Below are 24,703 nucleotides of genomic sequence, written 5' to 3'. Positions count from 1 at the left end.
TTTTTGAACTCAAGGTTTTACTATGTTCGAGAATTTGTGAAAATGGTAATATTAAATTTTTCATTGTTCGTCTCAAAATTATGCAGGAGAATGAGACAAACGTCTTGTGAAGTAAAAAAATTCATTTTATAAACAAGAAAATAAAAACTTAACTTTTCCGACTCACCGGGATAGGCAAAAGGAACCTAGAAATAAGCCATTCCTTTCCCCTCTTTCTGCTCAATTTTCAAGATGCTTCGTGTTGTATGGCGGAACTTAACGCAGCGCTTAATCTGCCAATCTTAACGAAAAATTTCAAAATTATTTGGTGGATCGAACCCACAACTATCGCGTTTTCGGCCATATTCTTTCTCACTGTGCCATGACGGCCACTATCAACAAGAAAATATAAATACACAATACATGTTTTTTATATATTATTAACGAGGCATTGTCCCCTATTAACAATAGTTGAAATGTTTAGTTCTTTAATATATTCAATTTCATAATTTCCCTAGGCCTTGCTAAGACAAAGGTTCACAAAAGGATTTTTTTTTCTAATGGCTTTTCCATGGTTTTTAAGAAACGGAGAGAGCTAAAAGTACTAAGTATTTCACAGGTTAAGATGGGCCTCGAGGAATTTATGTGGCTTCATCGTATACAGTAAGAAGGATAGAGAAAAACTAATATTGACGTATTCAATTTTGTAATTTTCTAATTTGAGATATTATATAAAAAGTTGTATTATAATAACTTAAATATATACAAATTAAATAATTAATACTCTTAGTTTAGTTTTCAATAATCGATGCAGTACGATATATTTGTTGATAGGAGTGTAGACCTTACGTCAATATATCTGCCTCGTGTTGGTCTAATATCAATAATAGTGATCTAACATCAGTAATAGTATAGACAAAAGCGCTGTTCTGTTTTGTTTATGTCACGGTTGTTAGTTCGATTCCCGCTCAAGGACTTAAAAATATATAATTTCCTTGCTATGGTTCTTAAAAATATATAATTTCCTTGCTAAAATACAATAGAAGAATTATATTAAATTTATTTCCCTTTTCACAGTGCCAACACAGCGATGGACAATGACGTCACACCAGTTTACCTAGCTGCACAAGAAGGACACCTTGCGGTACTCAAATACTTGGTGCTAGAAGCTGGTGGAAGACTGGACGCACGAGCTAGAGACGGCATGCTGCCCATACACGCTGCGGCTCAGACTGGCTGTTTAGATTGCGTGAAATGGATGGTAAGTCACCTTGTACATCCACTTTTCTTTTAACTTCACGCTATCCCGCGGTATATATAGTTACCCTACTCTACTAGGATAGGGCAAACACACAAAAAATACACTCGAATTGATAACCTCCATTTCTTACAGAAAACAGTTAAAATCCCTTCACATAAAGGTCATTTTGTACAAGAAAATATCGCATATTTCTCCATTTCGTATAAAAAATCATCCCACGCGTCCCAAAACTTCACAGCTTAACAAGATAAAGTTATACTTCCCTAACATTACGAAATTGTTACGGACCCTTCGGTGGACGAGTCTGACTCGTGCTTGACTGGTTATTTCTTTTGTGCTTAGCGAATCGACATCTATACCCCTAATACAAATGTATGGTAATACTATAATATTAATATAAATATTCACCTTACTATATAATTTGCATAAAGATTGCTTTAAGCTTTTCATAATTCTATTTTATCGCAACGTTTCAATCACTGTTATTTTACGACTACGTAACATTAAATTTGATAGAATTTTTTTATAAGGTATATAAAAGTAAGTACGGTAATATGGTGATTGCTTCAATTTCGCTATCTTTTTTTAACATCACTATCGTGTGATTACGGAGTGGGAAGAGAGAAGAGAAGAATAAATCACTATTCTCTCCATTGCATTTGCTAAATGATGGAAATAAACATTGAGCTTTATATATCGGATTGGATTTATATTATTACCTGTTTTTAGAATTAAAATATAAGCATAGCAAAAGGCGGCTGGCTACTATTAATTTATTCTTTGGAAGAAAACTGTTATCAATTCTAATAAATATTAAAGTACTGTATATAATTCATTTCTAAAGTATCCGGATATACGGGTTCCGTAACGTAATACCTTAAGTTTGTAAGCTTTTATAAGTTGAATTTCCCGTTGACTTACAATCTAAATTAGCACAAAAATCTCGGCGGGCGAATCCAACTCGCACTTAACCGATATTTTAATTAATCGATAGTTAAATTTATATAAAATTAGCCTATCTTCCTGTTAACGCAATAACTAAAGTACTAAAAATACTATATTCCATACATTTACGTAAGATAATCAACATTTTACGATGACAAAAGAAATGGAGTAAGAGTTATATAAAAGTAATAAGAGAAAATCTGCTAATTACAAGTCAATAGCTTTCCACTATCAATCATGGAGCGGGAAACGGTTGCGCGTGCGCCGTCTGATTTGTATGGTAAATATGAAGTTATGTTATGTATTACTTGTTAGCTATAGCTTGTTATGTTTAACGTTTTTATTTGTCTGTCTGTGACACCGTATCTCCTGAATTAAGGAAGCTATTAGAGTGCGTTTTTTTTAATCGAAAGCCTTATTTATCGAAGCTGCGGTTTTTTACCGGTGCGGAGAATTAGTGAGAATATAAATAAATTCATTTCTTTGAGTGGGTATAGAACCCTTTGTATCCTTGTATAATAACATAATATGTCTTTTTTACCATTCCATCACTGTTCATACTCTTTTTTTTATATTTCCCACGTTAAAATCAAAAAGAAGTGTAGAAAGTTCACACGATAGTCTGATAATTCGTGATTATATAAATTTCATGATAAAATCATGAAATTAATTTGTAACAGTTTTTTTTACTGTAAAAGGAAAAAAGGAAAAAGGTGTCTTGTGTTATAAGTAATAATTAGTGATGCGTGTACTCGTTTGTAAGAAAAAAATAAAATGGGACCAATGCAGAATATGAAATAATAATAATCTAGATAACCACCGCCTTCTTTGTAATAATGATATTATGTAAATCGACACGTATATTACATAATTCCTCCGTTTTATGCAGTTTTAATTTTACCTCTAAATTAATTTAAAAATCATCTACTATTTTATTTAGTTATAAGCTTTTTCGCCTTCTCATGTATATGATATATGTATGTATATCAGAAGCTACTCTGATCGCTATGAGTTAAAACGAAATTATTAGCGATTCTTATAGCCTTCAATAATTGGAATATTCCATCCAAAAAAATATCTAATTTAAATCAGTTGTTCCTGAGATAAGAGCGTTCAACCAAACAAACTCTTCCACCGTATAATATCAATAGAGATATTTAAATATTTTTTATAAATAGTATAATAGTGGCACAATAGAACAGTATATTACTGTATTCGCAACCTTTATAGGTTGTTTCGGTTCACATTTGGCGGATTAATTATTTTCATTTCCTCACTTCGCGAATCAAGTAAAGGCGTGGCGTTGTCTTCAAAAATTGGGCGGAAAATAGAGAAAAGAGTCTCTTAAAATTGGATAATCTTCTTTTATACTATAAGCATAGATAATTTATAAGTAATTTATAAATTTCCAGATAGTAGAACGTGGTGTGGATCCCAACGCCAGAGATGGGGATGGGGCGACACCACTCCACTTTGCAGCGTCTCGTGGACACCTGTCTACTGTGCGTTGGCTACTGCGTCATGGTGCGAGACTACACTTGGACAGGCACGGGAAAAGTCCTATAAACGATGCTGCTGAGAATCATCATTTGGAGGTGGGCTTGAGATTTACTATTATTTTAAATTTATTTATTTATTAAATTTGATTGCATATTATTAATTATTTTATTTAAAAAATACACTAGATGCACAAAAGGCGGTCTTATCCCTAATCAACGATTTCTTCCAAACTATAAAAAATATACATAAACGTTAAATGTTAATGAAAGCTTGCCAAAATACAAAAGTAACAAATGCAAATAAGTCGGTTTAGCAGTTTCTGAGATTAGCGTGAACAAACGCGCGCAAAATTTTAGAAATCATTATTTTTTGTACCAATAATTTTTTTTCTTATATCTTCACACTTTATTTTAAATAGAAATGTTCAGGTTCAATGATAGTTTCTGAGCAAACTTTTCACGCATTTCATTTGTCCGTACAATTCACATACAACCAGTTATGTATGTATCATACAAATGTATAAGTAATACAATTCTATTATTAAGATGATGCTCATACATTTATAAGCATATTAAACTCGTGTCATTATGGCATGTAGGCGAAAACAATAGATTTGCTTGGAAAGTGTATCGCTTGGAGTCGTTAACGTTATTTGGATACATAATTGCGCACGCGCATGAGATTTCACTTTACGTAATCATAGGCCCTTGTTAAAATTGAGTTTCTATGAATTATTACACTTTTCTGTAAGTGGAGTTTGATTATAAACATGATAGTTGTGGGTTCAATACCCACTATAGGGAGTAAATTACCTCATTGGAGTATTTTAAGATGTGGCTTATTGACTAATTTCTATAACATCCTTTTGTACATATTTTCTTTTTAAACATATTTTCTTTTTTAAACATATTTTCTTTTTTACTACATATTTTCTTTTTTTAAGAACAGATAATTAAATATTAAGCAGTGTCAATAATATTCTCAATATAATATGATTAGTTTTTAATATTATTTATTAATATCAAATAAGAAAAAATCCAATCAGGTTCACGCTGTATTCCCAGCAGGTTACAGGTTAGCCAGAAGGTTCCCCACTTTCCGCAAATTTCTGAAGGCAATGCGTGTTGAGTGGCGGGGCTTAACGCCGCGCCATGCCTAGTTACCACAGCGAAGAAATTAAAATATTAAATATTTCATTTCCTCGAGTTGGAGTTGATTCCACAACCTGTCACGTTCACAGTCACACGCTTGCACCCCTGCAGCACGACTAACACCACGCTTCATAATAAAATGATGATGATCATTCTATGAAGATTGAAAAAAGATATAATAATTGTTTTATCATCTGGCCAGAGCAGTGCAGTGGCTTGTAAAAACCGGGCTAATGATATACGTTTTGCTTCATTTGACACGAACTGCGTGTACGCGTCGTGGCCATAGCGTTCTGTTATTAGAAAATACAGTAGGACTAGCGGTGAATAACATTTTAATTGAATTCATTTTGTATAATTGATTTAGTAGTGTATTTATTGCTTTGCTGGTGCCGTTGCAGCTAAGCTGGGTCTTGACGAGTTGGCTTATTTTCATTTGTATCTTTTTCAACGTCATCTAGTGTCAGAACACTGTGTTCTCTGTTTTCGGAATTCGAACTCGCAACATGGTTAGTCTGCCCATCTGCGTGACGATGACCTACATATTTCTATAGTACGATTAGACAAGACGCGGCGTTCTTTTGTATGAAGTATTATTTAAATAATGTTTTTAAAATGGAAACAAGTGGAAAATAAATAATAAAATTAAAATTACTTTTTGCATTAATAATACTTATTTAAAACGTTAACATACCCGTATAGAGGTCGTGCTGTTACATAATTTTAAAGTTTTTTCCAAATTAAACACAATACCACAGAGTAACAATGGAAGTAGATTAGTACGCTTCCTAATTTCCATCTTATCTGTGTATATTTATAAAAATATTCAAAAGTCGCTGATGCTATCGAAATTTTCACACACTTGCTTTTTTAAAAGTGTGAACTAATTATAATATGGTTTTTGTGTTTTGGTTGTTTTATATCATTTAATAAACAATGTAATCTGTTTATGGATATTTATCACTTTTCGATCGAGCCAGTTGTGGCGCAGGGCCACAAGCATACGACTGAAAACGCGACAGGTTGTGGGTTCAATTCTCACTCGAGGAAATGAAAAGTTTAATATTTTAATTTCCTCGTTCTGATATCAGAGCAAAGCGCGGCGTTGAGCTCTACCACTCATGCGCAACACCTCGTGCTTAATTTAAGCCACGACCACCATGTTTCCTTGACATACTGTCCCAGTATGCAACGAAAGCCTCAATTTGTTGGCAAAAACTTTTGCTATGATGCTAATGGCCTATTTGGCTGGACTATTATTGTTCTTTATCAGATGTTCCAGAATTTTGATTTTTATATGTCTATGAAAATTTTCTATATGTCTTATAGGTTTAACTAATCTATTTTAGTTTCTCTAGATCTTTTTACGATTTCTTTCTCTCTCTTTTCTCTTCTTATTCTCTTTTTTTACTGTTTTAAAATATGTTGTATTATATTATCATGTACTTATCCCCAGTGCCTGAACGTGTTGGTGGCCGCCGGCGCGGCAGGTGCTGACTCCAAACAGAATGCCACTTATAAGGCTATACATGCCTGTGCTTGCGCTCCTGGGGAGGCTCGGGTAAGTTGAACTATTAAATTAACAAATTAAGTATAAAAAATAGAAAAAAATATCTACGTATTATATATATATATTAGATTTTCTTGATTTTTTTAAATTTTATTCCTTTACCAAGATAATATTTTTAAATTAATCAAATATCAATTGAGTAATTAATTTTTACGCGGAAAAATGGATCTATTTTTAATAACTACATACTGAAATTGTTTCTTAAAAATATTTAACGCCCGTCCGTACAAAAAGTTTAAGATAAAGATTATTTCATACTGTTAGGCTGCATAATCAAATATTTTTTTTTCTATGTAGTTTTTTTCGTTAAAAATTAAATATAATAAAATAGCAAATATCTGTTTTTCTTTCAGTGTGCCTTATCATCTTGTATAAATGCAAACAGCACCCGTTCTCCATTCTACCTCCACGCGCCGGAGCGTGAGAGGCGCAATTCCAACTCCCACGAAAGAAGAGGATCTCTTTCTTCCACTGTGGGGTCCATCAGCTCAGCTCGATCTGGACCAGCTGATGGACTCTATGTGAATCCGATGAGGACAGCTAGTGTTACACATCATAGCTCGGGGGAAGAAAGTTCTGGTAAGATCTAGTGTTTTTTTACCCTTCATTATTTAATTTTCCAAGGAATTTGTGACTTCTTAGTTTACTGATTTCCTAAATATTTTGAATTAAAATAATTGTGATTCATATGGGTTGATACTTGCTTAATATAATTCGTTTCTTTAAAAAGAAATGAGGCCGTCGAGGCGCAGCGGCACAAGGTGTGACTTTAACGCGATGGTTGTGGGTTCGATCCTCACTTGGGGAAAGAAATATTTATTTACAATTATATTTTGATTTCTTCGCTGTGGTGTCAAAGAGCGGCGTTGAGTTCCGCCACTCAACATGCAATGCCTCCAAAATTCAGCAGAAAGTGGGGAACGGAGTGTCTCAACACTGGGTTCCCTCTTCTTACCATGCTGTGTGCGGGATAAAGGGTGAAGCTAATGAAAAAAAAATTAAAAGAAGCTGTAGTTTTCCACAGACTCAGAGTGTGATTTTTTTATATAAATACTAAATTCACTGATGAATGAATCAAACAGTAGGTACAAACTAAAATTAGTAATTCTAAATGTGGCATGTCAATATGTACTTAGCAATTAACTAGTTCCGTTAATTACGAAAGTGTTAATAAATAATTTAACTCTCTAATTACAAATAAATAGAGATTTTGAAATTAGTATCAGAGGAATTACATTTTGTCGTATAGGGACAAAGTCAGGCATAACTTCTAGTATATTCATGAGTAAAAAAAAATGGTATGAATACTGCCTAAATAAGTGTGAATTAGCGAAACTAATAACAGAATCACAAACGGAAGCACTGTCTATTGAAGTGGAAAATTCAGGAAACATGCCTGTATTAGTGTTTTTAGAATAGGTGAATTCAGTTGGTTTTAGTTCGCCGAAACGATAACGTTCAAGTAAAAAAGTAACTTATATATTTAATTTAAATTGGTACATATAGTAAAAGATTTTTTTGCAATTAAGTTTATAATTGTGTTGAAATAAAAATATATATATGTGGTTAAGTTAATAATTTATGAAAGGAAGACAATGTATTTAGAAATTAGTGTTGTTGGCAAAGGAAAATTCAGAATTATGTCGATGTTGTGCTCTAGTTTAAAAGGTGAGTTCACATATTTTTTTTTGGAAACCTTTTTAACCAAGCATCACTTATATTAAAATGGTTTTATAATATAAATTAGTATAAAACACTGTTCTTCACAGAAAAATATATAAATGAAACATTAAAAATACTTTATTAATATGAAAAAAATCATCACATCACATGTAGAAAGGTATTATTATTCTTTATATTAATTTAAAAAAATTTAATATTTCTTTAAATTTTTAGAGGGAGGAAGTGTTCAAAATAATTTATGGGCTTAGACTTATTTTTTTTCATATCCCTCTTCTTATTTGATTAATTTGCATAATCATTTTATTGTGACTGAACTATGATAGTTAAATATATAAGTAAAGATTAAATAATTATATAAGCGTATATACATATATCTATAGGCAATTTTCAATTTGTGAATTTAAGTTTACGGACGAACGATTTTTTTAATACAAAATACAACCTAGCTCACATTAGATGCTGATAAGAAAAGCTATATATTTTTAATAAGTATAATATGAATTACTCAGTACAACATTTCTATATATAAGTAGAATATGAATTACTCAGTACAACATTTGCACAAATATCATAAATTTCTTTAATTTATCTGACTACGATTTTGAAATTGGCGTGAATTTGCTGAAGGATAAATATTTGTTGTGAAATTACCGACATTTTTACCAATTTAGTCTAAGCTCCATCCATCAATAACAGATATCCATCAATAACCACTAATTACTGAATTAAGGAAATAATCAGCATTTCATTTGTATAAATTCCTAAGATTTTACGATAGTATAAAAATAAATGGTTCCACTTGGCTGACAGAACGTACTTTTATTTATATACATACTCCCTTGAAACGCTGTACACGCTGTTTATTTCTTTATTAAAATATTATTTAAATGATGAATAAATTTCATAATAATATATAAATAATAATTCACAAACCTAGTTGTAGATGTAGATAATAATAATTCATTTAAACGTACTTGTCCATAGTTATCACACATCACAAATAAAGATAGTAAAACCTTTGTCTTTCATAGTACTTACATATTTTAAATGAGACTATTCTAAATGACTGGTAGGATTATGGCATGTGATTGAAATGTCACGTCGGGCTTAAATATCTCAAATACATATATGCTCCTAGTATATGTTCCTTACATATATGCACCAAATTCCTTTAAAATTGTTTCATTGAAAATACAGAATCTATTTTAATTCCAAATACAAGTAACCTTAACTTCCCCAGCATGTTCAGCATCAGATGCTGAAACCGCAAATACGGGGGGATGGTTCCTCCACAACACAAATTCTAATGCGCCAGCCGCGCTGTACCAGAGAGTACGGGATCTGTTTCATTCGAGGTCTCCAGGCCCGAGGGTGCCGGCTGAGGGTCAGGAGGCTCCGACTATGACTGGTGAGTTTTAGATTGTGTTCATATAAAATATATATTTTTTAACTTTTTTATGAAATTTAATAACTCTAAATTATATTTCTTAAAACAGTTAAAGCAGAAATCCACGGAACAACAGAAATAACACCTGCTCCAGAAAACTCAGACAGCGACAGCGGCGCTGAGGCCACGCGCCGCGATCATCACTACGAAGATATTTACTTGCCGCGAGATGAACATCAGAGACGAAGGTGAATTTGTTTGATTTTTTTATTGACGAAAAAACATCTTCACGCTTTTGCTAAGAGAAGTTAGTGTCAAGACACTCTGTTTCAATTTTCTACATGGAGTTACCCTGCGTTTTCCACATTTGTGGAGCTAAATTCTGGAACAATAGGCTAGTTTAGAATAAACTTTACTTCTGCTTCTCACTTTAGTAGAGGCAGAAAATTGTTTTTTTCTTGCTCTCTCACTCTCCCGTTTTGTCTCAAATATAGTAGAATAGCTTATTCTACTATCTGCATATTCTGCAATGCTAAATCCACAATCATCACGTTAACCAGAAAACATTTATAGAACATTTTTTTTTATATGAGTCGTTTCACTATTTCCTTACTTAATTTAAATAAAAAAGTTATTTAAATTAAGTAATAAAATAGTGAATCAAATAATATCTGGTTAGATTAGTTATTAAAATTAGTATTGATATTTAATCGAATCTACCACCCTTGTTATTTGCCACCCATCAACTTTAGACTGTAGTTCACTGTGCTTAACCAAAATAATATTATTTAATTTATTATATTATAAATTTCTTTTTATTTATAGGAGCAGTTCCAGAGACTCGGGCAGTCACAGTCGTCCCGGTAGCGCCGCCCTTGTCGTTGACTACGCCACCAAAGAAAATAACGATACGTAAGTTTATTGTATGTATTTTAATATTTAATGAGCTGATGATAATTAATAATTATTATTAATATATAAAATTTACTGTTTATTAAATAATTATTAATGACAGGATGGTAAATAAATAAATTAAAAAAAAAAGAGGACTTTCGATAGTAAAATATTTATTTACATTTATTTTTTTTATTTCTTCGTGAATTTTCTATATATGTAACTTCTATTTTTTAATTCAGATCAAACAAAGCGTACGAGGAAGTATCGCCACCTTCAGAGGCACAAACAAAATCAACACTCGCAACCAAATTGGCCGCGCTCACCCACAAAGCCCAAAATTTTGTATGTATACAATATTTTAGAACTTAAAACTTAATTAATGATCATTTTAAGCAATTATCCCTTAGCGAAAATTTAAAAATACCTCCTAGAGAACGCTAACAAAATAAGTTGTAACAAGTATAAGAATTTTGACATATTTTGAAAAGGACATATGGCTCAAAGCGCGTGGACGTGTTCCAAGGGACGGGTTGAAATGTAAAAAAATTTAAACGTCTAATAAAGGCAATATTTACAAAAAAAAAGAGAGTCATTATATCCAATGTATGAGTGATAGTGTAAATATGTTACCTTGATTTGGTCTCGAACTATATTGTATAAGAAGTAGAAGAGAGAATACAGAAAAAAAAAACATTTTAAAAAGTCTATACCAAACCACAAATGGTACAATATAAAACTATAGTTTTTATTTTTGTAATTTTTTTAATAACTATATTAAAAATATTTTTATACATAAGTTTTGGAGTATTTAAATAATTTATTTATAACCAGAACATTTCTTTTTCCTTTCTTCTGTTAATATTTACGTGTCTTAAAAATTCCACGGCGAGCCAGCATTTTTTCTGTCTTCCTATTCTTCTGTATGAGGATACGAAAAACTAATTAATTCATTCAACAATCATCTACTCCGCTCAGGCCAGCCGTATATCGTCCGCCGCGGGAAGCCGCCGCGCATCCGTAACAGATGAACCCTCGATCCAAATCTCGGCGTCATCAGGAGTGTCATCAGCGTCATCTGGAGGTAGTTCTGGAGATGAAGCTCCACCACCACCTCCACCTCCTCCACCTCCGGTGGTGTTGGAGGAACCGGCTTTGAAACCTTCGGAACTTAAGAGTAGACTCGGTAAGTACCATAAAAACTAGTTTTCTTTCAATTTAAGAAACAGTCACTTAGTTCTTAAGCTAAAACGATTACAATATATAAAAATTACTACGAAACTCAAACTCAATTCATTTTTAGTTTACTTAAATTTTATTTAAGCATATATAGCGTACATTGATAATATTTTAAAAGTTTTGATTTACAAAATCAATAAAAAAAAAATAATGGTACGAATATTGCTACTACAGAAATTCCGACATAAATGTCAGACATTAATGTATGTGCTGTTTACACTTATACGGAGGCTTAGGTCTGATTAGTGTCAATTTATAAGTGTACAGGAATTGTGTCCGAGCTGTTCACACGCGAATTGTTGAGGATATAATGCTTTTACTATGCGCGGTGCGGTACACAAGACACTTGGACACACTCGTGTTCTTACAGAAACATTCCATGTATACACTGAGTGTAGTGTCGTACTCTATTAGTACCATTCGAACAATTTGCAAACGCACCTGTATCTCCTCTGGTGTTGCACGGGGTCGTGGGCGGCGGTGATCACCATCAGGTCGCTCGTTTGCCTTGTCCTTTAACCATAAAAAAAAAGAAATTATACTAACTTAACATGTTAAGTCTTTAATTTGATTCTATCTAACTAAATAGGACACTAAAAATTGTTCTTGTACACGTCACATAATTAATTAAATAATATATTTCTTTTCCTTTTAAGAGAATAACTCGAATGATCTTCCAAGAGTCTTTTTGTCTTACGTTATAAAGAGGACAGAAATATTTTACAATGGTTTTGTACCTTGTTACAAGAATTTTAAAATAATCGACAAAATCCCGTTATTTAATCATTTCGTTTGGTTTTCGCTTAATATTATTTTATTAATTATTCAACTTTAAGATTATTTAAAATACTGTGTAGGCACAATTTTACATATGTTGACTAGTAGGCGTTAGACACTTAATTTTTTTTTATTAGCTTTTCGCTGTATGTCCGAGAATGGGGGTTTTTGCCTCGTTACCAGGTTGAAAATATTTAATATTTAATTTCCTTGAATCGAACCCAAAACCTGTCGCGCTTACAGTCGCTCGCTTATGATCCTGCGATGGCTGGCCTCTACATTTCTTCTATATAATTAGATTGTTAGGAGGCAAAAAGATACCGTCCCTTTTTTAAGCTGACCGGGAAACACTTATACGTATTATAATTATAAATATAAATATTTAATTTAAAAAACCAACTTTCATATTTTTTTACATAACTAATTTAAAATTAATTAAAGTTTTCATTATATTTGGTTATCTTATTATATTATATTTACGTAAAAAGGTCTTAAAATATAACAATTAAACTTGATCAAGTCATCTTAGAACAAGAACAATTTTATTTTTTATCTTATTGCAACTTCCGAATTTTCAAAGGGGTTACTTATTAACGACTCGGTTTAACAATATTTTACATAGTGTGTTGAGTGGTGGAACATAACGCCGCACTTTGCGTAACGATATAGGAATAATGTCTTTTTCCATTATAAAAAAAATAAAATAAACCTCCAAGCCAAGATCAAATCTACGAATATCGGCTCAAATAAAACACTACCGAACTGCGTTACACTAAGAACCTACTGTATTTTGAAAAATTGCATATTGGATTGCGGAAATAAACGCCGTGCATTTTCTTGATCGGGGAAATGAAAAATAGATCAAATGATTTACTTTTGATTTCCCCGTTCTGAGTTGAGATGGAAATCGAACCCCGAATTCTCGCGTTTACAAAGACAGACCTATCGCTGCGCCAAACGGCCACACTATTGTATAATACTAGAAAATGTATGACTCAGCCAGGACAATAGCTGTTATCGTAATATTAATACATAGATATATAATATAATAAAGAGATATACTAAAAACAATGGGGTGATGACATCGCGATTCATAGATAACTGGAGATATCAGTATAATTGTCTCGTTGCTCTACTTCTGCATTTTATTTTAGGAAATAATATTTTTTAATCTTATTGTTCAATTTCATTATTTTTTTGTCTAAATAATTTAAACTAATGATTAAAATAAATTAGAATAATATTATTATAAAAAAAATTAAATATTATAAAGTCTCAAGATAGAGGGATGGCAAAATTGTGGGCTGTGGCACAGTGGCAGTAAACGCAATGGCTGTCGGTACGATTGCCATTAAAGGAATTATTTAAATTAATAGACGTCACTGGAGGTTTCACTTATTTAATATATGTTATATATTTTGTTAGTATATCAATGGTAACGTGTTAACACTAGGTTCCCAGGTTCCCTCTCCGAATCTATAAAAGTTTGTAAATAATATAAAGCTTAAAATTTAATCGAAAATTACATTTTTAATAAATTATCCATTTCAATCTTCATTCTCGACATTTGTTTGAAGTAAAAACAAAATGGCGAATATAAAATTATATATAAATGATGAAGCTTCCTCTTATAATTAAGTCCGTTTACTTTCTACGAAGTTTAATAGGTTGTTAGTTGCGTTCTGATTCGGACACGTTCAGACAATAATATGTAAAGTGAATTACTTTATAGAGATATGTGTAGTTTCACTTTTCATTTCTCCTTCTTTCTCAATGTTGCCATGGCAACACTCTTTTTTTATTTTATATTTTTATTTGTGTCTAGAATGTTCGGAAAGACTATTTATTACTAATGCCATTTTGTTAAAAAAAATAAGGCTTCGCTTTTTTTCCTGCACAGCTATAGCTAGGGCTAGGGTATACACAAGAAACTCAGTGTTAAGACACTCCGTTTCCTATTTTCCGCCAACTTCAACTTGTTTACGCTTTTAAAGGTTTTTATTTACATAAGCAAACGCGTTGAGTCATTACAACGTAATAGCCGACGAAGTTATAATTCATGGTGTTATGGTATTTTTTACATAAAATAAATGAATACTTTCACTGATCGGGTATAATAGCTTACATTTCTTATTTGGAAAAGAGAGCCAAGAGGCGCGGGTTCAAATCTCGCTAAGTACATTTTTTTATATGTAAAATATTTTCCTTTCCCAAGAAAATTTTGTTTTAAATGCTAAAAAAAACTTTCATTACTTCCTTATTCTCGTATTGCTTAAATTTTGTAAAAACAGATTCTTCCTACTCTCTCCCTAGTGACATTTTACTCCGTAACTAAAAACACAGATTTTTGAGTAACACCACTTATTGCTTGCATATTGTCCAAATTAAGAGAAACGAAGAAATATTTAGTCCTCTAATCGGAATTCGTATCCAGTCCACACATATTGACAACATACGAAGTATAAAATAAAATAAAATAAAAATTAATATAAAAATGTATAAAATTTATACAAAAATTAAATTGTCGTGAAATAATTATAAAAGTAAATATAGCAAAGTGCTAACGAGATCAACCACCGGTCCACTCACTAGAAAGTCCCGTCGCCTATGATTCATATAAACATTAATATTAATTTATGAGAGTAAAATAACCTTGGAAGAAATTAGAGATTGGGCTGTTAATTAGCTAAACCAATTATAATATATTTTTGTTCGAGTTTCCTTTATAAAACATACAAAAGTTATAAGTATATGTGTGGAAGTGAATGGTAGCTGTCTCTTGGAAGTTGGTTTGGAAGATTTTTGTATTGATATATCTGTTTTGGTGTTATTTTTTTATTAGTGGCATCTTGGTACTGGATATAAACTATTTTGGATTTCGCCACTTAGTACACAAAGTCAAACATTTGGGCGAAAATCTCAGGTCGATGTGCTCTTTTCCCTTACAGTAGTCTCCCCCTTCTTACCTTGTTATTGCGGGATAACACGTGAAAAGACTGATTCTATGCTTATATTACATGCGAGAAGGATTAAAAGTGATACCATGCTAAATTTTATAATAAATTTCAATAACGATAGTATTTACTATATCATGTCAAAATTCTATTTCATATTTCTTAGGTATGGGTATAGAAATTTTAATCCAAAAAAAAAATCACTCCTTTGATTTCTGTCACAATTACATAAAAGTGACACGACCTTGGTTAGTCAATATGGAAGTACGTTTAGTTTCGCCCAATTTTTTATTGCCAAATTAGATTTTCTAAACCGTCGTGCACTTGAAACCGTTTCTTTTTTCTATAAGAAGTATTGTAACTCTTATACAAATTAATTTATTATTCTTAAGATTTATTGTTATTCTTAAAATTTCTTAATTAAGCCAATATATTTCGTTCGGATATTTGATTATATTATATAGATTTTTCTTTTTAAAACTGCTTAGACAAAGGGAAATAACAATGTCTTTGTTTCTAGCATGTGTTTATCTTGTAACATTAGTAAATATTAGTATTACATGGCCTCAGCCAGTCGTGGAGCAGGGGCACTGTTAACGCGACTGGGCGTGGGTTCGATTCCAATCTAGGAAATGATATATTTTGTATGTTCTTGTCATAAAATGAAAATTACTAACAGTTGAGATATGTCCGAAGTAACTTTGATATAGAGTGTTGCATGGAAACTACAATTATGCTGTAATATAAGTATTCAATACAAAAAAAATGGCCATTTTAACATCTAGTTCCTAAGATAAGTGAAATCAACCAAATAAACACTTAAGGTTTATAATTTAGATTTTTTTCTATGAAGAGTAAACAGAAAGGTGTGTCAGTAAGTTCCTATAACAAGTATAATAACTTTCAATTCCTTATGTTAACTTTATAAATAATTTCAAGAAATTAATTTCTTCATACCTAACGAGACCGTTAGACCGTTTCATTTCACGCATTGCGTATGTTTTATGAATATGAATGTTACATCTTTCTATAATACATTCTTATATGGTTTTTTTTATTTTTTTTTTTTTCACTTTCAAATTATGAAATAACTTAGGTCTAGAAGTGAGTTAATTAGTATTGAAGTGTAGGCAAGAGTATGCGAATTCGATATTTGTTTATTAAAATTACTTGTATTAGAGTACGTAGATTAAACTTTAATTGGATTTGTGTCATATATTTGATAATAAGTTGTTCTTTTATCTATTAGTAACGGAAGATATTTTGAGGTTAGCTTAGAAGTGTGCAAGCGTGCAACTATAATAAATAAAACTAAAATAAATACGCAATCCATTCTCTCGTAACGAGGCAAAACGAATACCTCCAGAATACTTAACCAGAGACAGCACAGAATGACTTAACACAAGGTTCCCTCCCCCTACTTACCCTGCGACGTGAGGGGATACAGCTTGAAACTAAAAAAGTAAATATAATTAATAAACATGCCTTCGTAGAAAACACATGAAGCATTTCTTTTTTAATTGAGGAACTAAAGAAATTTGAGTTTGAGTTTCGTATTAACTATATTACTAATATTGGTATTTTATGCAGTTGCATAGCATGCAGTGTCTTTAGAAATAGACGGAAAATGAGGAATGCCCTGCTATATGCGGGAAACAGCGGGAAGCTAACAAAAAAAACAACAATTGAAATATCAATTTTCAATATAATTGCAAAAAATACATTTAAAGTTAGATTTAAAATATATTTTCTAAGATATGCTTTACTATTTTTACAAAATCAATGCGCACGTAAAATCACAATTACCGAGCCAAGTTTTCTAATGTGTTTCATTATTGTTGCTATCAATCTTTTGTTGTCTATCTTATTTTGCATCTGCATCCGTTACAGTTATTACTTGTTAATGATCTAATAACTTTATAGTAAAAGTAAATGTAATTACATTTATTAAATATTTCTTATTATAATTCTTGGTTAAAGTATTAGAATCTAATCCACAAGTAAAATCTCCAAACAAAAAATTGTTATAATATATATTTTAGTATTTTTCATACCTAGTGGACTACTTCTTAGAGTCGGGGAGGTATAATAACTATTTAAATAATTTAAAAACATTTTTTGATACCTAATTCGATTAAATAAAATACATATATCATATTTAAAAATCAAAACACGAGAAAAAGAACGAAAAACATAATAGCTTCGCGCATTAATTTCGTAAATCTAGACTATTTGAGACGTCTAGATGCTAATCTGTACCAGTTCGCTGCGTACACACGCGCGGGGTGTTACTTTCTCTCCCCCCTAACGGTGCGATATTGCAGCGGGGCGGCGCGGCTCCGCAGACGACGGCCGGCCGCGACCACCCAACCTCGTCAACAAGCAGCCCGCGCTACCGTTCATACCGCCGGCCTTCCCGCACAACGCGCCCGACCGCCTTATCAAACCCTCGGAGTACCTAAAAACCATCACGGCGCCCTGCAAGCGTGATGACGGCGCGGGGGAGCCCCGGCCTCCGCCCCCGCCGCCTGTCCCTGACAACATACCGCCACCGCCGCCTCAGCCACCCCTAGTACATCAACCCTTAGCTGCTATCAGTTCTGCGGAACTGACTTCCGTGAGATTGAAGACAACAGCAACAAAAACAATGTCTGCTCCTCCACCCGCGAGGTCCGTTAGCCTCCAGTGCTTACCGAGTGCAGCGGACTTCAAAAGCGCCAAAACAGATCTGATAGAAGAACTGAAACTGTCCAAGGACATAACGGGAATAAAGAAGTTAAAAGTTGAACGCGCCAGACGTGAGAGTCTGCAAGACAAGGAGACCTTCACGGAGTTCACCAAGAGATTCACCGCGGAGAACTTCGTCGATCAGGTAAGTGGTTCTCATATTACTTAAACACAAGTATAGAAGTGGTATTGTTTTGTATATACATATATTTCTTTTTCTAAGATAATTTACATAATTTCTTTTGCATTTTCCGGTGCAGTTGCTCCCGCGCATTTAGCCTACTGTGCCACTTTTTATCTGCCTGTTGTTCGTGTAATGACCGTGAAATAAAATGACTGGTGTGTTATATACGAAATTGAGTATTTTTCCGCCTCGGTGATGTTTTTTTAGCGCTGATATGTGTGTGCGCATCAAACATGTCTTCCGGAAGTGATCTACTTACGTCGGCTTTGAAATAGAAACTAAAACTAATTGGACGATTTTATATTAATACTACTTTCTTGCTTAAATTTATATCCGTATTTAATTTGAATTTAGAAAAATATTGCTTTAAGGAAGTAAATAAGTATAGTTTTTTTTTAAAAGATAAATCTAAAAAGTTAAATATTACATTAGCAAATGTAGCATTGTTGATAATAACTAGTTTAAGCAACAATTTCTCATAAAAATATGCGCTAAATATTCTGTTTCGTCATTTGAATATTATGTAAGGCATAGAATCTTCATTCTTGTGGAAACCACAATAGAAAAAATTGTAATAGTTTTTTAATTATAAGTTCTGTTATAAAACAAGGGCATTGTGCCGCAGTGGGACAGAGCATGGTTGTTAATGGTTATAATTCGTTGGTTAATGATAATTATCATCATAATTTCCAAGTCAGGAATCCCTTGGCTCGAACTTATTTAATTTCTACTAAGACGAAACGTGGTGATGTCTCAATGAATTGATTGGGCTAAGTAAGGACTAAGTGTTATTCTTACCACCTTGCGTGAAAATCAAAAAGAAAAGCCTTGAGAGAGATTGAGACCTTAAGAAGAAGTATATTATATTTTTTAATAATATTAACATAAATATCTTTCTGAGGCGGGTCGCGGCATATGTACTCCCCTGCCAAGAGTGTGATTGTAAACGCCACAGGTCGTGGGTTATATTCCCAGTCGAGGAAATGATATGTTTAGTATTTTCATTTCTTCACTCGGATAATGAGGTAAAGCGCGGCGTTGAGTTCCAAAATTCGGCGGAAAGTAGGGAACGTAAGAAAGTAGGGAAGAAAGAAGTTATGTATGAAAAGTATGACTGCTAAACTAACATTACACTGATGTTTACTGTTTTCAATGTATTTTAAGTGGATTCTTGTCCTTGTGATTAGTGGAAGTCTTGGGTTCGATTTCCATTTGAGACAAATATTTCCGTAATGAGCAAAAGTTTTTTCTGTCTGACATAATAGCAATATGTTAACTATAAAAAATATTGAGTGACATTAATGAAATAAGTTTGTTCGAAATAAATCTGCAATTAACCTACAAAGTCGATTATTCAACATGTATTTATCAATATATTTATTTGTCATATTAAATGTTATATAAAGTAAACTATACCACCTTTATATAACATTTTGAAAATATTATTATTACTAGCTTTGACGAAAGAAAGCGCTGGTTGGATGTCGTGATGCAGGACATGAGAGCCAATGGTCTAACCATCGAGGACGCAAAAGACCGTGCAAAGTGGAGTAGGTTGAGTAGGAAGGCAGACCCTGGTAATAACCGGGATTAATGCCAGGAAGAAGAAAGGAAGGCTAGCTTTGACTTTTTGACTAGGCTAATTTCTATTTTCATTTAAGTAATTTTCAGTTGTTTTATGCTAATTGCTATAAAGAATATTATCTACATCGATGACTGCGCACGATATCGTCTATAAGTTATTATTAAATATTAATATTCATAATATATTATATACCTTACCTTACTTCAGCGGTTCCGATAAAATCGATCGAAAGGCGACAAACGACTTCCTTTTATTTATAATAACTTCCTTTTATTATAAATTTTGCTATCGTTAATACGTAATTATAGTGTTATGAAATATAATTAATAAATATATAGTTAAAATTTGTGGAAAAGTGATTATTTTAACAATAACAATATAAATATATTTTATTCTCTAAGAGGAAATAATATAAACATAAAAATATAGAGGATACAGCGTGAAGTTCAAGGAAAGATAAGAATACCAAAGAAACAAACAAATATGGCTGATAACCATATACCGTACAGAATATGGTTAAAATTTATTTATTACTGTTAATGTTTCTATTGTCACCAGTAAAAGTACTCAGTGGACATATTTAAAAGGTTTATATTATTTCAAAGTAAGAAAAATATTAACATTTTGAAATTGGTTGTTTCTCGATTACGTTTATTATGAAGTAGGTACACATTAATTTATTTAATACATGGCTGACTTCCTTTCAAAATGTTTAAAGAGAACGTCTTAAAAATATCTACAGTGAGTTTTGACATAATACAAACTAATTAGTAAAAAAAAAGTAAAACAACATAACATTTTGACGCATCTTATACATAATTCATATGTTTTACATATAAAACAATTTAAATAATCTCATTACAACACTAAGCAGCCTTAAATTCGTTCAATAGTTTTTTTAGCGAAAGTTTTTAAATATTGAATTAATTATGTTGTGATTTATATGAGTATTTTATTATTTTTTTGCGAACTGTACTCGCATACTCATTTTCACGCTTTCACTGGTCCGCTGTTTCCGAATCATGTCTCAAAATCACGAATTTTGTTTATCTTTCAAAAGTTGAAATTAAAAGTCATTATTTATTATGGTAGAGTCGGTTTCGTAACTTTGCTTACCTATCTATACAGTGAGAGATGATTTAAATACAGTTATAGATAAATATAATTAATCTGTATTTATATTTTATCTGTGGCTTAGCTGACAGCTTAAGAAATTCTCAGTTATAAATTGTGTTTTTTATCATAATATAATTAGCGTCTTTTTAATAAATAATTTTAATGCTCTTTAGCTAAACCCTATCATGTCATATTTTTGCATCATCATCATCATCGGGTGACAAGTCTCCGCCATGTAATAAAGTGACATTTAACTTTTAATCATACTATTTACTCAGCGAAATTACTGGTCGTCTTATACTACGTTTGCCATAGAGTGACACTAGCGTTTACTGTTAATACTATGCTTATAATTTAATAGATAATATGCAGATAAGTTCTGTAAAACTTTTTCAAAAAATATAATATGTTTCTGTCCTTTTAACATTTTTTTTATTTTTTTGTATGTTTCACTTCGTCCTCAAGTTCTTGTTCATTTAAAGAGTCGGCCCAATCTTACGCCTTTCGGTATCCTTTCAAGCAGCCAAGTTGTGCTTGCGCTTTCTTAAGGACAGAATAGACCTCTGAGACCTCTTCACTATCCAATAAGGCTAACACCATTAACCACAAGTTAGAAAAAACTTAAGCTTACATCTCATGCTTAACCTTATCGATCTAAATGAGATCTCTCACTACAAAATCAATTATATAAGATCTATCAATAAATAATTAGTTGAGATATTTTACATTTTACCATGACAAAGCATCGATCGGAGACGAATAAATGCACTTAAACGTATGTTACATTTAGAAACTGCCGGTAGTTAACTATGAGAGAGCTGTATTTTAAGTTAAGACGAACTTTCTTTTGAGCACCGCACCGGTGGCAATCATTGCGATCGCGAAACCGTTTCCATTTCGTAACAGATTAATATTATTTATGTATTGTATTGTATATTATATTATTTATTATTTGTGAGGACGTTGTGACGCAGCGGAAGCGTTTGGCTGTTAGAGACGGTTGTCGGTTTGATTTCTATCTGCGGGAACGATTATATGTGAATTGTTTTCGTATTCTCGCTCTATTAGATAAAACACTAGGTTCTCTTCGGCTATTCTGCTTTGCGGGAAAAGACGTGAAGCAGCATCGCTATTCGATTAATATCTCTTACAATGTCGACTTATAAGTCACTTTGTTCTAAACTTTATGTCATCATCATCATCATCATCAACCACCATCTTTTGTCCACTGCTACCTGTAACTTTATGTACTTATATATATTATATACCTAATTATGAATTTATTTTGACTTTAATTTATAAAATGGCTTAAAAAAGTAAAAAGCTTACAGCATAACATTGCATAAAACAGCTTCACGCTTTTTCCCGTAAAGAAGGTAGGCGAAGTGAACCTAGTATTAAAACACTGGGTTACAGTCAGACTATATGCCACGACGGCTTCTATTATTATTTACTTACATTTCTTTTTATTTATTTAATACATTTATTTACTTGAACATAATACTTGACTGAGTGAAAAGCGAAACTAGGCACGTATGTTATTTATAACTCGTTTTATTTGTTTAAGACTTTCGACTTTAAGGATTTGTATTGGTTTTCGTAATTACCAAGAAATCAGTGAAAGAGTAAATACTGAGTGAAATCTCTTTAGAACTGCCTACAAATTTATGATCTGTTAACAATTTTATGTTCGCATAAACTTAATTGGCGGTATATTTCATTAAAAGGTGATTGAATTGAAGTCGCTTGATTGAAAGCGGTGGTGGTTTGTATGTAATATTTCTTTTTTTTTCTTCCCTTCTTTTCTTTCCTCCTCCTTCCTTCTCTTTTTATCCTTATTTGTTGGCGGAACGAAGTATTTTTTGTAGTTATTGCAAATTTGAATTCTCTATTCTCTGTCTGTCTATTTTATTTACTGAGATTTTACTGAGATTACACTGTTATTCGTAATAAATATGTTTTTATAGATAAACCTAAGTAGTCCTTCCATTGTGGGCTATTGACTTAACTGACTGATCTGACTGGAATTAATTGAAAGCTGACGTAACTGACTGACTGACTAGCAAGACTAGCAGCAAATTATCAAACTGGCAAATTATCAAGACTCATTGTGCTTATAATTATGATGCTCCCCCTTGCCCCCCCCCCCCCCACATACACTATTTTTTTGTTAAGGTAACCTTCTACTATTATCAAAACAATATCCTCTAATGGACTTATAGTACGAACCACAAGTCTTGGCCTGAAGTTAGACGTCGATGGCTGTGCACATTTGATTTAAGATTTTTTGCTTACTATTAATTTTTTACTACCCCAGTATGCAATTCGGCAAAGCTCAGAAAGTCTAGCTTTAGGGCGGCCACAACTCACCGACCTGACTGCACCTGCTATCTTAAAAAAAGCGTTCATAGATTCAATTCCTAGCATTCTTCACATCCATCACAGCACCTCGTCGCTCGATCGAGGCGCATCGCATGTGATATGTAATAAGCGTACTTCGTACTAACGGTCTGTTAACTTCTTCGTTAATTTTATTGAGGCGAAAACTTCTAGTTGAGTAATTTTGCTATTTTAAACTCAGTTTTAATCTAGATTTTATTATTTAAGAACTGCCATCGTGTTGTTTTTGGGTTAAGAATGTAGATCTAAGGCTTTTTATAATTCCGCCACCGTCATGCCGGGGCTATACTGCGATCTAACTTTAATGGATTCGAGTCCCTCTCGGAAAATGTATTTTAATTTCCTAGCTCTCTGGTAATATAATAAAATGCGGCGTTGCGTTCTGCCACACGAGAACCGAGTGTCTTACCACTAGGTTTCCTCTGCCTACCCTGCTATATTCGAGCTCACATGCTTAATTTTTTGAACAGGTGCTTATTAAAGCTAACTCATTAGACGCGACTTGAACTGGTGTAAAAAACTCAGCGGATTTTTTTTTCCAGTCAATAATTGACATATTCACAAATATTTGTTATTGAAAATGATATCTTTGAATTAGAGTAGATATTATTTTACGTAACATGACTATATGTAACATCCTAGTGTTGTCAATGTTGACAGGCTGTACGTTATCCAGACAACATTCTTCTTCATCATTAATCTCTTTCGTTCTACATTTATGGAATAATAGGTATTAGAATACCTTATTATAACTGTATTTGTATATTAGTAATAGTGATTTGGCGTATTAGGTGTTTCATCTTTTTTTTTGGTCTAGGGCAAAATCTACAAATTTCTTTTTTAATATCTGTATAGGTACATACAAAATTATTATATACACGGTTCAACAGTTCCCTAAAACCTTAAGGGCTGTTGTGGCGTAGGGGCATAAGTGTGTGACTGTAAACGCCACAGTTTATGGGTTCGATTCCCATTCGAAAATAATAAATATTTAATATTTTCATTTTCTCGCTTTGATAACAGAGGAAAAGTTCCACTCAATATAGAAAAATAACCAATATAAAATTTAAAAAAAACATTTTACATTAAAAATTATATTATATTTATTTAAACACTAAAATGAACTTAAATTCTTCTTATCCACGATCCTATTTTCGTTTCGGTCACAGCGCATCGCGTGTGATGTACACATGCACCGCACTAACGGTACCCAATGCTATAAATATATCAACTTATTACAGTCGGATCTGTATTTAATTAGGCTTTTTTTATCGATTTTCATAAAAAAAATAATCGAATTACGTACCGAGTTTCGATCATATAATCGTTTTAATATGAAATTAGGTAATCG

General features: G+C 32.3%; 1 protein-coding gene across 3 annotated transcripts in view; it reads left to right on the top strand.

Annotated features, from left to right (window-relative positions):
- The window catches only part of f (espin protein forked), a 74,837-nt gene that overhangs the window by 47,123 nt on the left and 3,011 nt on the right, over positions 1 to 24,703 (top strand). For all 3 annotated transcript variants that reach the window (XM_085186015.1, XM_085186014.1, XM_085186013.1), the window contains 10 exons: positions 1,057 to 1,240; positions 3,598 to 3,780; positions 6,293 to 6,397; positions 6,760 to 6,985; positions 9,330 to 9,497; positions 9,586 to 9,724; positions 10,302 to 10,388; positions 10,613 to 10,715; positions 11,349 to 11,556; positions 17,665 to 18,212. In XM_085186015.1, the coding sequence (XP_085042141.1) occupies positions 1,057 to 1,240; positions 3,598 to 3,780; positions 6,293 to 6,397; positions 6,760 to 6,985; positions 9,330 to 9,497; positions 9,586 to 9,724; positions 10,302 to 10,388; positions 10,613 to 10,715; positions 11,349 to 11,556; positions 17,665 to 18,212 (1,951 nt within the window). The remainder of the gene's footprint in view (positions 1 to 1,056; positions 1,241 to 3,597; positions 3,781 to 6,292; positions 6,398 to 6,759; positions 6,986 to 9,329; positions 9,498 to 9,585; positions 9,725 to 10,301; positions 10,389 to 10,612; positions 10,716 to 11,348; positions 11,557 to 17,664; positions 18,213 to 24,703) is intronic.

The sequence above is a fragment of the Heliconius melpomene genome, chromosome 5 (assembly GCF_056956725.1).
Source record: "Heliconius melpomene rosina isolate 202511_hmr_F chromosome 5, ASM5695672v1, whole genome shotgun sequence".
In the NCBI taxonomy this organism is placed as follows: Eukaryota; Metazoa; Arthropoda; class Insecta; order Lepidoptera; family Nymphalidae; genus Heliconius; species Heliconius melpomene.
The sequence above is the reverse complement of the archived record's forward strand: the minus strand, read 5'-3'. Positions and strand labels throughout refer to the sequence as shown.